The 17,274-nt window shown below is 38.2% G+C and overlaps 1 protein-coding gene across 1 annotated transcript; it reads left to right on the top strand.

Annotated features, from left to right (window-relative positions):
- Positions 1–2,572: 2,572 nt before the first annotated feature.
- Positions 2,573–17,171, top strand: foxp3a (forkhead box P3a). The gene is made up of 13 exons (XM_048241884.1): positions 2,573–2,588; positions 8,925–8,998; positions 10,049–10,120; positions 10,359–10,449; positions 11,294–11,453; positions 12,617–12,718; positions 12,897–12,984; positions 13,620–13,694; positions 14,155–14,302; positions 14,795–14,871; positions 15,313–15,414; positions 15,604–15,725; positions 17,063–17,171. The coding sequence occupies exons 2-13, from the start codon at positions 8,927–8,929 to the stop codon at positions 17,109–17,111; spliced, it is 1,158 nt and encodes a 385-aa protein (XP_048097841.1). The 5' UTR covers positions 2,573–2,588; positions 8,925–8,926; the 3' UTR covers positions 17,112–17,171.
- The last annotated feature ends 103 nt before the right edge of the window (positions 17,172–17,274 follow it).

The following is a 17,274-nucleotide window of genomic DNA, read 5'->3' as shown; positions in this document are numbered from 1 at the left end:
ATGTTCGTGTTACAGTCGTCTTGGTGACTCACTTTCATGGTGCAGTTAACTCTCCTGGTGATAGCCTGCCGCGCCACGCCCGGCGTTAAACCACTAGGTGGTAGTATCAGTGTGTAACTCGTAGACAGTGGTGTAACTAGAAGGCATAGCCCACACGCAGCAGCTGCTTGTCTGTGCGATTGACATCTGCTGGGCTGAGGTTCTTTCCAAATTACTGAGATATCCTAGAAAGCGGGCCCTTTGTATAGGCTTTGGCCTCGTGGAAAAATACAAAAGGAGGAAAAGGATAAGGAATGGAAAACGAGCACCTCAGACATTTGATAAACCTGCTGATTAACACACACTTTGCATTTTGAACTTTATCAAAAGTATTTCCGTTAGCATGTGGAAACAAAACAATGGCTCCAACTAGATGTTGTAAGACAGTTATTTACGATAGTTAGTTTAGTTATATCGTTTTTTATTTTTTCAGTTCTGAATAGATGACTAAGAGCTTTGAGTGCACTAGCCTATACTCTTTTAAATGTTATTTACCTTGAATTCTTTATAGGTATGTCCATGTTCCTACCCATGCATCTTCTGTTCATGTTTTTATTTAGACCCTACCGGAGAGGATATTTGGTTGTACTTTTTGTTTTGTCAATTCTTTATTATTTAAAATGCATAATCAAAGCATTTTATTGACCTTTTTGTCAATATAATTTATATGAAATGTGTATTTTTTTGTTATTGTTGTTTAGAAGCAGAACTGTGCAGAAAGCTCCAGCACATTACACCTTTATCCTTTCACAGATGATGTACTGATAATCATCTGAAAACCCACAGAATATTAACACACACACAACATACACACCTGCACTCCCTCCCACACACATACACCTGCATTTCTTGCATACACTCTCTCTCTCTATCTCTCTCTCTCACACACACACACACACACACACACACATACATACACACATTCGCATGCACAGAAACGTGCACAGCAAAAAAAAGCTCAAAAACCGACCAATATCACGTTTAACATGTATCCTTATCACGGAAGCCAAAAGCCACAAAACTATTATTGAGGTGAAACTCAAAGAGGAAACAAGGCCCTGTGTGTCTCATGGTTTTAAACAAGCACTGTACAGTTTGTGCCAAATAAAACCAGAAAAAAAAACAAGTGACCTTTTTACAGTTCTGTTGTTTTTCTTCTTAAAGAGTAGAGAGGAGAGATCTTGAGAAACATGGCAGGTATCTGAGATGCCGTAAGACACTGTGTTTTTGTGTGAGGTCAGGGCCCCGCGTCACATACCCCCCGCAACGGACTTTCCAAAGACGTAACAGGGTTTTCCTCTAAGCATCTCAAGCTTTTCTCCAGAATTTCTTTCCACGGATTATCAGGGGATATCCATATGTCCAAAGTTATATATGAAAGAAAAATAAACATTATCAGGATTTTTGACCCAATCATTGCTGTTGTAATGCTTACTAATGTATTTTCAGTATTATGGTTGTTGGTAGTGTGTTCGCTTTTATCACTTTCATCATCACAATACACTGCAAAATTCACTATTAAAAAGATAGCTTCAATTCATGAAGTAATATGAAGTAAATGTATGTAGGGATCCAGGGACAACAGAGAGACATACCAAGTTTGCTAATGACAAAAAGCATCACAAGGTCCTCCACCATTATCAAAAACTGTCTCCAAGCCTAAGCTCTGTTGAACAGTTGAACGTCTGGTCTATTTGGATGCTGCCAGGGTTAAACCTCTGTGTAATCTCACTCCATATTAAATTAAGACAATAGAGGGTTCCCCCACAACCCCTCCTCTCCCATCAGAGTTGTTCAGGAGATAAACTGCAGAGTCTGTCTTATTGTGGCCTGCTTCCTGGAAACCACTATCCTTCAAGACACATACCACATATGCCTTGCCTGAAAATCTGATGCTGCATCTCTCGGTAAAACACCACACAGAGGTATGGTTCCCGTGTGAGAATGTTACAGTATTTAATTTCTCTTCTCAGCTTCTGACAGCTCAGGAGAATAACTCTAGCTTTGTTTCCTTTGCGGTCTCTTTTGAGTACCTGCTCAGCATCTTCTCTCCCACTTTTTCCCACTGGGTTTTACATGTTTGGAACCACAGGAAGCTATGATTAATCAACATGCTCTGACTTCTGTTTCTCTACATGAGTTTAGTACTCTTAGTCATGCAGGATTGTCAGCAAGTTTCACATTCCACAAAAAAATTGAAATTATATAGCGTGACAAGACACAGCACATTTAGCTGACCAATTATAATTTTTTGCTGCAGAATCTTTGTAAGCTGCAAGTTGCCACCTCTAGGTAGTATCCCATACTGAAAGGATAAACAGTAAAGATAACTATTTAATTCTTAAATACACTTCATTTTGTCCAAGGGCATCCATTGGCAAAGGTCAGAGCACAGCTCTGTTAAGTTACTACATAAAGCATTCATAAATTTAATTGGTTGTATGTGTGCAAAGTTGTTGTAAGTAAAGAGGGAGTGGCTTTTTTCTGCATATAAAGGCCCTCAGATGTGAATTACACTGCACAGCACCTCAGAGAGACCACACATTCAGGTAAGTTTACCTTTTAGCTAAAGATATCCAAGATCATGGATATATATAATAACATATAATATAGGCCTATGTAACAACCATTATGTTTATTATCGTATTCCATCATTACTATATTATTATATATTACTATTTATTATTATTATACTTATTATTATGATTATGAGTAATAATAATAATAACAATAATAATATATGACTAGTTCTTACACGAGCAAGTTGTCGTTAAAATGTATCTAACGACATATGAAGCGCAAGGTAATTCTTCGTGAAATGCATCCTATTGTAATGGTCTCCATTAGCAGCTTTGATGCCACATAGGCTACATAAACTTAATTGCAAAAGACCAACTAATTTAAAACTAAGCCAAAATAGCCAAATTTATTTATAATACTAAATCTCAGAACAAACAAGAACGTCAAACAATTGGGGTGATATGTTAGAGAGAGCATGCACTGTGAGGGCTTACGGAGTAGACTATATTTGGGTATAAGCCTTCTAGAGATCAGATTCTTCTGATAATCCTTCACTATTAGTTTTGATCAACCTATTTTTCCTTCAATTCATCATAGAAAAATGTGGAGGTTGTACAACAGTTGTGGATGAATTGTGTTACTATCATGTTATTATCAGTTTCGTACAGTTCACTCTCTTGTTTTTCAACATTGGGTCATTTTTAAAGGACTGGACAGTGCAAAGATGTATACAGTTATTATTATTATTTGAGATACTAGCATAAGTGGTTACACCTAGTATTTGGATACAGCTTCTGAATCCTTGAACATTTGTCCATCAGCCCTTGTGCGCTTGCATTCACCCGACTCACCCGACTGTAAAGTCTTCTCCAACACGTAAGGCCGCATGGTAAAAAGATCCTCAGACATCCTGTGAAGTGACCTTGTGTCTTGAAAGGTGCTTTATAAATAAAATGCATTATTATTATTATGTATTATTTATTATCCCAAGGAGACAGAAGCCTATTCAACCATCTTTAAAATGAATGTGTCAAAAACAACGCAACTTGCGTTGTTTTAACACATCTCTGTGTCCAGATAGGGACCACACAAGTTTGTGTTGTTTCCTTTTCAAAAATCTGTTGAAAATAGCACAACTTGCGTTGAATCAACACAACTTTAGTTGTCTTTTTAACACATCTCTGTGTCCAGATAGGGACAACACATTCATTTTAAGAATCAAAGCCACAGACAGGGGGCCTACTTTTGGTCTGGTTTCCCTTACCACACTTTCTGGTTAAGATAAAAAATACTAATAATAAAAAAAACAACACTTAAACAGGTCTAGTGTTACAAGGAACAACCTCCTCCACATTCTCCTAAACATTCACTGTTGTTTTTATTGGTGCTTTAATTTTCAATAGGTTTTGTGCGTGATTGTACATAGCATACAGCTCCACTGATGCAATGCAGCAGTGGAGTCTAAGCAGGACATAGCCTTAATCTTGTTCTGCTTTGTATTCTTTTATGTTTTTTTATTCTTTATTCTTATATGTGAGTATTAAGTGAGTGTTGTACTTTGAGAGCAAAGATTAACCAGAGTCAAATTCCGTGTTTGTTTACGTAAACCTGGCCAATAAAGCTGATTCTGATTCTTATCTGTGGCACATTTGAGGCAGGCTAGAGTTTACTGCTTGTATCTAGGATAGGCTACAACTTTCACATGGCAGCATAAAGGAAAATACACTACACTACAGTTCCATTCTGAAAAACAGTTTTGTTATTCAAAGATGTGTCAATTATGTTATTACCAGGACTGGATAAACAGACGTGTGGCATTAGATGACTCATTGAAACTGTTTTGTTTGATGTTGATATTGAGATTGTCTGAGACTGATAGAATCAAATTCCCACTTATTTCGCTCCCTGTAACCCTGAGCGAATAAATCCTGTGTGTGTCAGTCATGAAAAGCACAGAAATAGTTGACATTTGACCCACTAACCCCCACTGGTTCAAATAAAGTAAAATAAAGTCCTATCAAGTTAGTTCCAAGGCTGGGGAAGTATCGATATACCGCTGATTTATCTTACTGCCATAATAAAAAGACAAGTATATGACAATTTTAGAATAATGATGTGTGAGTCTTTGTGAATATCTTGAAAGATTTGTGAGATCCTTCAAGCAAAAACATTGGTAGTACAGCCTAGTATTGGTAGTAACCAATACCAGGCTGTAAGTTATTCACGTGTTTATAGAAGATAATTGGTGAATAGATGTTTTTTTCTCATTCAAATGATATTATAGTCAAACAGACCAACAGAAATAAAAAATAATAAGATTGCAATGTGATTTTAACACAGAGAATGTAGTTCAGTTTATAATCATGTGTAAAATGGGACATAACTGTGATGAAAACATTAAACACTAACAGAGATGATGTGGAGATGTTTCTGTGGTTGGCTTCTTATCGGGGTGAGCACAAGAAGGTAACTCAGAGGAAGGCTATCAGTGCATCTCTTCTTCTCTTCTTCTTCTTTTTCTTCTTCTGTTTCTTCTCCTTCTTCTTCCTCAACATAAGTGAAACACTACTTTTAAGTCTGTCACTGGCTTTGCTCTACCTACCGTGTGGAACCACCAATTTTTTGTTTTGTTTTTGTTTTTGCTTGCCGAAAGAACAGAGGAAGAGACAGAGTGGGTGAGGAATGCTTTCTGATCTTATATTTTTTAGTTTCACTCCCGCTCCTCCAACATATAGAAATGCAAAGTGTGATTTAATTAACAGACTGCAATATTTTTGAGAGACTGCTCTGGTCTGGGTAAGTATGTTTGGAATAGTCATGACAATACTATTACAAATATCACACGTGGGGGTGTGAAAGGAAGACTAAGATAGCGAAATGGAATATATGTGCTGTTTCAGATTGAGTTATGAAGTAGCCTAAGTTGCTCTTTTGGTAAAGCGTAGTAGATATTAGATTAGAAATTAGACAACCAGATATTCCTCAGTATTTCTCGGTCTTTCTCAGCCTCACTGAATGGGCAGATGAAAAAACATCTAGATTTCGCTTTTGACAGTGGTACTGAACAGGTCAATTTCATCTGTAATGCTATTACATGTTCATTAATTGATGTAAAATCGCAAGTTCATTTGAACATTTTATTGTTTATCTGATTTCATAAAATTATGGTAGAGGTATACAGATACTGAGCTAGATACTGTTAGAACTGCTATCTAGATGCTAGAAACATTTTAACAGCATAATGTTGTCTGGTTGTTTGACTATGCATGTTTACTTTCCCAGACAACCAAGAGGTTGTCTGCTTGCAAATAGTACAATAACTTCACATGCAGCATACTCATAGCATATTCAGAGTCTTTACAAGTCCATAAAAAACATTTGAAAATTACCTGTGTATGCATGACAGAACAGAGATACCACCAGGTCTAACACAGAGGTAAATGTCCTGAAGAAGTCGTGATGAATGTTCGAGCAACAGGCATAAAGCAGGTTGGTTTGCATTACCTTGCTGAGGCTTGGCTTTTATCAAGCAAACTACCAGCTTGCATTAGTGAAGCGTAATTTTGCTACAATTTATGGAAGCTGTGAGTCAGATTTGGCTGAATGTCACTGGCTTGCTAGTGCCATGCAGAATCAGTGGGATGCTGTTTTCTAACCCACCTCTGCAGAATCAGACATGCATTGTTTCTGAAACGCAGTATGCTGCACTGCCTGCATTGCTGTCTTTCTAGAAGGTGTTGAGAGCAAACTGTGTGTGAAGATTTGATGTGAAAGTGTAGTGGAATACAAAGCATGGAACGTGTGTGTGCGTGCATGCATGTGTTTGTGTGTGTGTGTCGTGTGTACAGGCATGTTTTTACTTACTTACTACTTTTACTTACTGTGAAAAAGCATGCACACTTTTGCTTCTAATTGTCTCATTAGTAAACTACATGAGTGGCATAAGAGGGGTAAGGGCTTGGAGGGGATGGATATTTCTGGGGTAGAGGCAAATGTTTCTACAAAGCTGGGCCAAAAGTAGGCCTACAATTTCCTATTGTTCATGATCAAAAGTATCATTACTAGTTCAGTGGCAGCTCTGGTTAAGGTGATGGTGGATAATAAATGTCTGTGTTATAGTTGAACCGTGAACATGCGTAAGATTGTGAGGTTACTGAAACTGAAAAGTGAATCTTCGTTTTTCACCACAGAGACAAAACATATGCAAATCCAGCCGGTTCAGAGGAATTATTTGCCCTTGCAAGGGCCAGGAAACCAAACATTCCCTGAGCATAACAAATAGTAATGTATGTAATGAGTCAAATATTTCCTTATTATCATATCTGACTCAATACACGATCAAGCATCCACCCCAAAACAACTTTAGTCTTTGGTGCTCTGTAAAGTGTTTTTGTGCATTTCCTGATTTTGATCAGTTATTATGCCTTGATCGTCTACATTACAACAGCAATAATATAGACATTTGTGCATATGTGTATAATGTGTTAGGCTTCTGCATCTTTCAAGTGAATTACACTTGAGTGTAAGTGCTGATATTCACCCTGTTGGTGTTATTTTGTATTTTAACACTACTAGGGGGGATGACTGTATGCCTGGAATGCCACATTACATCACATTACACTGTGTTTTTGGTGAAGCATGCAGGCATGGTGCTTTTCATCTCTTTTAGATGCACTGCACACTTTACACAAATCAGTGTGCCAACATGTGTTTATTTCACATCAGGCTCCAGGGAAGCACACAGTTTCTAGTAAAACAAAGAATGTTACCGACAAATGCAATCACAGCTGTTATTATTCAATACAGAACTGTGTCATGGCCACAAACCACATGCAAATCATAAAGGAAAGAGTTATCTGGGATTCATTGTGCACCTATCAGACCAAATCAATTCAGGTAGCAAAAGATAGCAACACTCATATTGGAACACCATGCACCTCTACTCCTTCCATTTCTTTACAAATATTATCAGTAGCTTAAATGTTTTCTGTTTCCGGTAGGGAAATTGTTTTTTTAATTACAATTAATTGTACAATTAATAGTACAAATATGAAAACAATGTACTAAGCAGCTCAATCAAAGTCTAGGGAGACCATTCTAATAATTTAAACATAAATGAAACCAGGTTCATTTGAGGTCTCATAGCTATTAGTTAACCCTTGAAGTTCAAACCAAGGAGATATAAAACAAACAAGAGTCAATATTTACAGCATTTGGCCTGTCACCTTTGAACAGCCGCAAAAACCAAAAGAAAATTTGCACAGCTCTGTTTGCCGGAAACTGCTAATGCCAGTCTTTTGACTTTGATGGAAGGTGACATCACATGGGGATGTGGTTTGTCTCTAAATGTCAAAAACTCCTCACGCCTCATGTTAAACATGCCCTTTTTTTGCAGGTAATACACAGATTAGATAGATTTTTTCTGTATATGTGTGGGGGGTGTCATTGGAACTGTGGAACTTTGCACAGTCTTTGCTTTTTGATATTTTAAGTTTCCATTGTATGACCTCTACAGCCCTGCTGTGTCTGTGTGTGTGTGTGTGTGTGTGTGTGTGTGTGTGTGAGACAGAGTGTGTAGTTTTGTTACCTCCCACAGTGTGGCTTCTGTGTTTGGGGGTTCTGCTCTTAAGTTGAGTTGTATCCACACAGCAGTACATGTAATGTGGCACACAAACAAAGCGCCTTGCTCCCAGACATGCTTCATGTCTAAACCACAGCTGTGAGTTGCACCTGTGCACTCAAGCTGCAGGCAGCCACCCCCTAAATCTCCTATAGCTCTTCAAGGCTCTGTTCACCCATAACCTCTGGATAAGGAGATAAAGAGCACTTTCAGAAACTCCCTCGCAGGGGGGAATTGGTGTCACTGAATACTCTTTGACGTATAGTACATGTCTTGGTTTTCCAGTGAGCGTGCCTGAAGCACACGTCTGTTGTTATTTTACAGTGGTGTTTTTTTTTTAAGATAACCATCTGAACACTTGCCACTGTGCCATCTAAATTGTCATGATTGACATGACAGCAAGATTGTCACTGTGAGGAATTTTCATATTGGTATTGGAATATCTGGGGATCAATTTTAATAGTGCCAATCTATCATAAGCACCTTTGTTACAGTGTAATAAAATAAATATCATGTCTTCCTAAGTAAAAAATGAAAAACATTTAATTACTAAATTATATATATTATCCAAAAAGGCCTTAACCAAAATCCATATCTAATCCATATCCAAAATCTAATTCCAAAATTAACCCCAAATACATTGTGCACTAACATGACCTGACCAAATCTAACACAACCCACAAGAATAATGTGGAACTAACATCAATTCGGAGGTCCAAAAATTATGTCAGATTTTTCTCCACAGGAATGCCACGCAATGACAACGCAGAGGGCAGTAAAGGCCACGAAGGTGACAGCCAGAAAACACAACTAGAGAAGGTAACAGGCCTCAGTTCAACCCATGACACCTCTGAGAGATCAGAGGGAGATTGACCTTATCCGTCACCAATTGGGGAACGTTTTTGCAGTTGTTTACAGTGTATCGTTGAGAAATCACATATGCAATTGTGCCATATATATGCCTATATAGTCAAGGCGATTTTCACAGCCCAGGTTGAACTTGAAGTGGAAAGCCCTAATAGAGGCAAAGAAACACTCCCTTTGAACAGAAGGAAGAAACCCTGTAGAATCACGACTCACAAGGGGAGGCAGGGTAGAGAGAAACATGAGTTCATACACGCATCAGGATAAGCATACTATTCACACAACTTACATACAAATGCTACAGACCTGGCTCAACATGCGCTGTCTGCGCCCAATCAACATTGTAAAACAACAGGGTGCCAGATACAATATGATATTTTACAGATCAATAACTAACGATTTTTGTTCATCTGTCAATTTTCTCGATTAATCAATTAGTTGTTTGATCTAAAGAATGTCAAAAAGTGGTCCTCAAATTCCTTAATTTGTCTGCATGCCAAAAATATTCAGTTTTACTATCATAGAGGAATAAATATACAGGAGTTCTTTTTTAATAAGCTGCAATCAGATATTTCAGATTTTTTACCTTAAAGAAATCCCCCTCGCTCGGTCTAAAGCTCTTTTCCTTTTCTTTGCGTCTTCTGTCAAGGGTTTTCGTTGCTTCTTCGCCGGCTCTTCCATTATACACACGTTTGCAACAATCTCTAGCGTTTCGTTAGCCTGCCTGCTTTGGTCGGCGCATAGGACACACTGAACTTGCAAGCGGGATATTCTTCCTACAGGCAGTAGGGGCGGGCGAGAGAGTCTTCATTCGCCCTGTAACGAGTCATTTAACCATATACCGACTTACGAAGATGAGTAATTAACACGAAAACGTTGCCTGGTGTCCCTTTAAATAATTACTCGAATCAATAACCAAAATAGTTGGTGATTGATTTAATTGTTGACAATAGAACGACTTCTCGATTAATAGTTTTTGTGTGTTTCACATCTTCATATATACAGTTCTCAGGTGGGGCCAGGTCAAGAGGATCCATGTTCACGCCCGCACATGCTCAGTCTGCTCATGTATCACAGGTACAGTAGCCTACTTTGCAAGTCATTCAAACCCAGACTATGACTGACTGCTGTCTGAACATGTGACTGGTTCTGTAGTTGTTCCCTAAACATTTCAGTAATTCTGTTATAATGGCTGTTATCTGCACATCTGACTGACTCTGTGGTGCTGGCTGTTGCTTAAACATCTGTTTTCTTTGTTGATGGCTCTGGCCTGATTATATGACTGATTATGTGCTGTTTCCCTTGACATTGTAAGAGTGTCAGCATCAAAGTCCATAAGCAGCCCCTTCAGCTGAGGCCACTCAGACCTACAGTTCTGCGGAAAGGACACCAGCTGCTGTCCCAAGGTCTGCTACACTCTAATACCACCTCTGCCATCCTACACCACATCCTATATGTTATTGGTCCTGTTAATATCAATGTAGAATCCTGTTCCAATCTAAGCAGGTAAATTAGGGCAAAGGTTGACTGAGAAATGAACAACTTTACTACTACTATTTCGGATGATGCTATTGGTACTACGACTATGTGTATTGTAATGTAATGTCAGTATTTTACATTCATACTGTTCCTTTCAAACACAACAAAATGAGACAGTCAAAACCATTTACTGTTTTAACTAAGAACAAAGGAAGGGCTTTCTATAACACGCAGTACCTACTGATACAAAATCTCAGTATCCATTAATCATATTAACACATATCCTAGGTCACATATCTTTAGTTCCCAAAGGAAAATTTTGTGTCTCAGAAAAACTATTATTTTTGTCTTGTGAGAAGTAAATCTCTTAGAGATCTCACCTGTTTCTCCCTTAGGATAAATAAGGCAAGACAAGAAAAGAGTATTTTAAGTTCTTAAGTTAAAATGTAATTGAACTTGAGCTGAGACGAGATGAGGACTATATCTCAGATTAGGGTCCCTTAGGAGAAACAGATGAGATCTCATTTCAAATGTTGCTTTCGTGCTTTCTACAGTTTTCTGCTATCTCAACTGATGCTAAAATCCCATCAATACACAGGAGACCACAAAATCTGATTTGCCCTATTGTTTGCTAGTTGGTGTACAGTTCAGTATACAGTAGGCCATAGTACAGTCTATAAATATGGCTGCTAACTGAATGGATACTGTAAATGTCAAATAGAAAATATACACATTCTCAACGCAAATCTGTTATTCTTTTCCCTCATTCAGATCTGTCTCTGTCCACGGAACGTCCAGATGTTAATTGTCAAGCCAGATCAAACCAGAGCTCACCTCACTGGCCAGACTCATCTTGTCAAAATAAAGGTCCTCCCTCTGACATAAAGGCAGCAGGCAGCACACAAGGAAGTCCTGAGCGAAGCCTCACCAGGTGAATAGAATGATATATAGAAACATATGTGTGACCTACAGGGTGCGCAATAGCACACAATTTATGTTCAATAAGCCCTATGCTACCCTTTCCCAATCTCTGTGCAGGCTGTCCAATAAAGGAACTGTATTGGGGCTGATGTACTCAAAAATAAAATTTTATTACACAACAACCAGACACATTAAATAAATAACAGACTGTGGCACCAGGACAGACAATAACCTGCATAGGTTACAGTGATTAATAGACTACAGTAAATAGGTCTTGCAATAAATTAGTGCTGTTTGAACACACATGCAAACAATACAAGAAACATATAGTGCACAAGCACATTTTGATAAAGCTACATTAGAGTTCCCCACGACAACTGCCAACACTCCCGTTTTTCCCGGGTTTCCCCCATATTTCAAGGTCTCCAGACGCCCTCCCGTTTTGTTATTTCTCCCAGAAAACTCACGGAATTTGCATGACCATCAAACTTCATTTTAAAATCACGGATCCATTCATGTTTTCTGTTAGTCTGACATTTCCCAGGTTGCCAAATTGTGTATGAAATACACCCTACACATAGCCTACACAATGACTTACTTTCAACCCAATATCTGATACCTGCGAGTTCAATTTTATACATTTCAGAGTTGTTTGAATTTGAATATAGGCTACAAACAGTTATTTCTTTATTAAATGTTTTTGCATCGAAATGATTCTTGTATCCGGGGCAAAATAAAAATTATTTCGATGCAAAAACACTTGATAAAGAATTAACTGTTTGTAGCCTACTCAAACCAAAAAACTCTGAAATGTATAAAACTGAACTGGCAGATATCACAGAGAAAAAATATCCTGTGAACATCACAAACAGCTTCAGATGCACATTCTCTCGACATATATCTTTGGAAACAAATCAATGGTGCAATTTGAATCTGTTATGATCTGATCTGTATCTCATACTTGTGTTGTTGCTGTTGTTGTATCTAACTGTAAAGGTAAATTGTAATGCAAAGTGAATTCCAGTGGAACAATATATATAGAGCTGAGTGAAAATAAGATTAGCCTACTTAAGTTTGAGTCACCTAAGTAAAATTCAGCAAACCTCACTCCCTCTGTTTTTCTTTCTCTCTATCTCTCTCTCTCTGTTTCTCTCTCTCTCCCTCTCCCCTCAGCAGTGGTTCTGAGGCAGCCTCTGAGAACTCTCCGTTTGTTAAGGGCACCTGTAGATGGCCAGGTTGCAATCAGAAACTTGAGGAACCTTCCTATTTCTCAAGGTATGGCATCAGAAATCAGTAATAACACATATAGAAAAAAAATCATCATTCAGAACTTGTATGTCAGTCTGCAGACATGAGTCAATAATACAATAAAAAATAAGGAATACAAATGTAAGAAAATACGTCTGGATCCTGTCTGTGTTCTGGAGGTTATTTTGTGTTTCTTTTGTCACAGACATCTCTGCCCTGAGCATGGTACCGGGGACACGAGCTTGGCAGAGTGGAGGGACCAGAGAGAGCGGGTTCAGTACATGGACAAGCAAGTGAGTGACACACCAAGTGGGTTAAATTTTAATAGTGCCAATCTATCATAAGCACCTTTGTTACAGTGTAATAAAATAAATATCATGTCTTCCTAAGTAAAATTTAAAAACATTTAATTACTAAATTATATATATTATCCAAAAAGGCCTTAACCAAAATCCATATCTAATCCATATCCAAAATCTAATTCCAAAATTAACCCCAAATACTTGTGCACTAACATGACCTGACCAAATCTAGGCAAGGGCAACAGAGTACCGAAGCCATGAGGTAGCGTTGTCAATGCAACAATTTCACTGGATCTAAACAAACAGTGACACTGGCGTCATGGAATCGAAACGTCACACTTCGGTACTCTATATGTCCTTAAGGGAAAAAATTGTGTATGGTATGGGGTTTCAATAAAGGACTTAGTGGAAAAGTGAAAATGCTGCCTGTATGTCCCTACAAAAATGTCATATATTTCTGGTCTATGCTTTCTGAATAATGCATTACCCATTATGTGTAAGATGCAATCTGAGGTTGGTTTCAGCCAATCAGATACCCCTCCTTTCTGTGCTTATGAAGCATTTTGCAAGGTGCACTGCAGTGAAGATGATAATTATTGACTCGAAATTATGTTGGTGTTTGACAGCTGGCTTTAGAGAGAAAGAAACTGCAGGAAATGCAGTTCCATCTGCATCTGTCTGACCACGGAGACACTGCTGAGGTACTACAGCTACAGCACATGCATGTGGACACATGTTTTACACAAATTCATTTTCTGACTTTTTGTCCAATTGTTTTGTGCAATTAAAGTAATACATCAGCTTGTACAATACAACAATCTGTGCACAGCCACTCACAATACCCGCAGAATGAGACAAACCAATCAAGCCAAAAAAACATTCAAACAAACATCTGAAAATGGCCGACAAAATGTCCCACATTGAATTCCATTAAGCATAACCATAAATCAATTTTCTAAATAGTGCTACACTCAACATGCGACCTTCATGACCCTTTTTTCATTGACTTATTGTCCACTGCTACTGCTACAGATTTCACACAACCTTCTATCTGCTTAATTTTTGGAGATAATGTAACAAATAAGAGATAATAAATAATGTCAGAGATTCAATATGCTGCTGTTTGACCTGCTTTTGCCCTGTTTCCCATTTGCTGTGCAGAATGAGGGGGTGGAGAGGAACCTTGGGGACCCTCTGAGGGTTCCCCACTTCATGCTCCCAAACGGGGGCATTCAGGGTGCCATGGTGACGCCCAATGATCTGCTGTCCACCAGCTACCTGCACTTCCCTGCCTCACAGTTCATGCCGGGTGAGGTGCCAAATGCTAAACGACATCACAGCTGAGCTACATTTCAATCAGTGTCCCATATGAGCCCTAAACAAACCTAGTAGAAAAAGAAAAAACCTCCACCGAGGCCCAGCGCCCCCTCTCACAGTGAACAAAAGTTAATAATTCATCTGCCCCGTGATTCAGATCCACTCCAGGGAGTTTTGAACATTATAACAAAAGATTTTGTTACGCAAAACAATGTAAGGTTCTAAAATTCCATGTTGAATTCAGTGAACCCAGAGCCCTAGAGAGAAAAACTTGAGACCTTTTCTCTCACACTTTTGTCTATCTATAAGGCTCTGAGTGAACCCAGACAAAAAGTATAGAAGTAGGCCTGGGCTCTGGGCCTAACTTCTATACTCTTTGACCCAGATATTCTTTAGAACATTCAATTTCCAACATTCCCATATTTGTGATCACCCACGATGCTTCCACAAATATTTATACTAATTTCCCCATTAACCACTGCAGGGGTTATGTCCACCATTGACTGCTACAAGAACAACAACATCAGACCTCCTTACACGTATGCCGCCATGATCAGATGCGTGAGTTACATCACATTTTATTGAGCACAATTTTTATTTTTTGCAAAACTTATTTATTTATTGTTTTTGAAATTCAAGGAATAATGCATTTAGGGCTGACATTTTTTCTCAACACACATACATTATTACTTATACTTTATACATTAATATTATAATATTAAAAATAATTAATAAAAAAAAAAAATAAATTAATTAATTAAATTAATAATTTCTAATAGGCTATCTCAACAAGTTATGATTACACAGGTGTTGAACAGACAGAACACTTGTTTTTTGGGCTCATCGTGTAATAAATGTCACATAAATTGGGCAGTTCCAAACGTTGCTCTAAGTTTTTTCAAATGCTGTAATGTTTGAGAATTTTAGATAAGTTAATTCTTCTGTCAGTTCTCCATGGATCTAAAGTAAAAAATGCTCTCTGATGCTTCCCCGTGTTCTAAGGCCATACTGGACTCTCCAGAGAAGCAACTGGCCCTTAATGAGATCTACCAGTGGTTCACGAACATGTTTCATTACTTCAGATATAACACCGCCACATGGAAGGTACAGCAGGAGAGATGATGTTAAACACACACACACACACATACTGTACACACACGCACGCACACACACACATACACAAATAAACCACTTTGAACAAGAGCATACTAAATGTAAGAAGTGGATGGTCTTTCTTCATACTATATAAATATGGTCTGAGTGTAATGTCCCTCTCCGTGTATGCGTGTCCAGAATGCCGTGCGGCACAACCTCAGCCTGCACAAGTGCTTTGTGCGTGTGGAGGGAGTGAAGGGCTCTGTGTGGACTGTGGATGATGCGGAGTTCATGAGGAGAAAGGGACAGAAGATTCACAGGTAAAATGACCTCACTTCTTCACACATCATACGGGACTCGTATAGATCAAGTATCACCACACATTACTTTACACATGATAGGGGACTCGTATAGATCAGGTATAACCACACATGTCCTCACGTGTGGTAGGGGACTACTCATATAGATCAGGTATAACCGCACATGTCCTCACGTACGGTAGGGGACTACTCATATAGATTAGGTATAACCACACATCCTCACACATGGTAGAGGATAGGGTAGGGTATAGATTAGAGCCCCTGTATAGTGTCTAGGCACATATTCAGGGGTTAAATAAACACATATATACATGCACATAAAGTGTATAGTCACACACTTGATATATTCTTGAATGTCAACTTTAATGCTAAAGTTTTGGCTACAACATTCTTTAGGGTCTCTCTTTCCCAAAACCATTGCATGCATAAGCTTTCAGAATGCCAAGTGCTTCTATACCATCTAAAGTATCTATAACTTCTATACCAACACACATTGCCAATAATTAATCACTAATCATGACAACTGACAGAATTAATCTGAAACAGATTAATGAGAAATTTCTGTGGAAGTAAAAGTCTAGCCCTGACTTTTACCTGGAACATCAGGTTCGAACATCAAGCACCTAGATTATGAATGCATTGCAGACTGCATGATGCTTGATTAATACACCTGTGGAAAGGGACCTGATGAAACCCATGAATACATACTGAGTAGTATATACTGATATAGTATAGTGTATACTATACTATATATGTTTACTAGTATGTATACTATACTAGTATAGTGTATACTACTATGTATACTGATAGTGTATACTATCAGTGCTTCCCAAACGGAGCGCTGTGTAAAAGTATGTTGTGACTTGTGTATGTTTAATATCATGGTAGTGTGCTTCGAGATTATCTCATAATAAATAGTGTGCCGCAAGAAAAAAAAGGTTTTGGAAACACTGTAGTTACTATACTTGTATACTATACTGTGGTTGCTGTAGTGAACAAGTGGATGTCCCAAACACCACTGGCCACACTTTACATTTATTCATTTATCAGACACTTTTATCCAAAGTGACTTACAGCAAGAGAATCACATTCAAGCTACAGTGCAGAGGAGACCTTAGCTTACGGCATCTGTCAATACCATTACTAGAGGATGGGAGTGCCTACATTTACAAGTGTTGATTGGTTGTAGTAGGAAGTATCTTGAGGACTTATTTATCATTTTCAAAAAAATGCCACACAGTTTCAGAATTTATTGTTACTCCTTTTATAGATTTTCTTAAAAGGTTTCACATTGTTTGTTTTAATGTGTTGTGATGTCATTCTTTATTCTTGTTTAGGAACCAGGATTTCAACTTGGTGACACCCTATTTCTTTTACGCTCAGTGATGAAATCATGTGGGTCGCAGACACACACACACACACACACACACAGAGAGAGAGAGAGAGAGAGAGACAGCCTTCAGCTGTTTGAAAACACAGATACCTCAGTTTATGTTAATAATATTGCTGAAATTATATTAACGCAGTGTGGATTTCTTTACTACTTTAT

The sequence above is a fragment of the Alosa alosa genome, chromosome 4, assembly GCF_017589495.1.
Source record: "Alosa alosa isolate M-15738 ecotype Scorff River chromosome 4, AALO_Geno_1.1, whole genome shotgun sequence".
Taxonomy (NCBI): Eukaryota; Metazoa; Chordata; class Actinopteri; order Clupeiformes; family Clupeidae; genus Alosa; species Alosa alosa.
Note: the sequence above shows the minus strand (reverse complement) of the source record. Positions and strands in the feature narration are given on the sequence as shown.

Coding starts and splice junctions, on each gene's coding strand:
- foxp3a (XM_048241884.1), top strand. CDS start 8,927: ATGCCACGCAATGACAACGCAGAGGGCAGTAAAGGCCACGAAGGTGAC. Junction 13,695..14,154: donor ACCACGGAGACACTGCTGAG/GTACTACAGCTA, acceptor TTTGCTGTGCAG/AATGAGGGGGTGGAGAGGAA. Junction 14,872..15,312: donor ATGCCGCCATGATCAGATGC/GTGAGTTACATC, acceptor CCGTGTTCTAAG/GCCATACTGGACTCTCCAGA.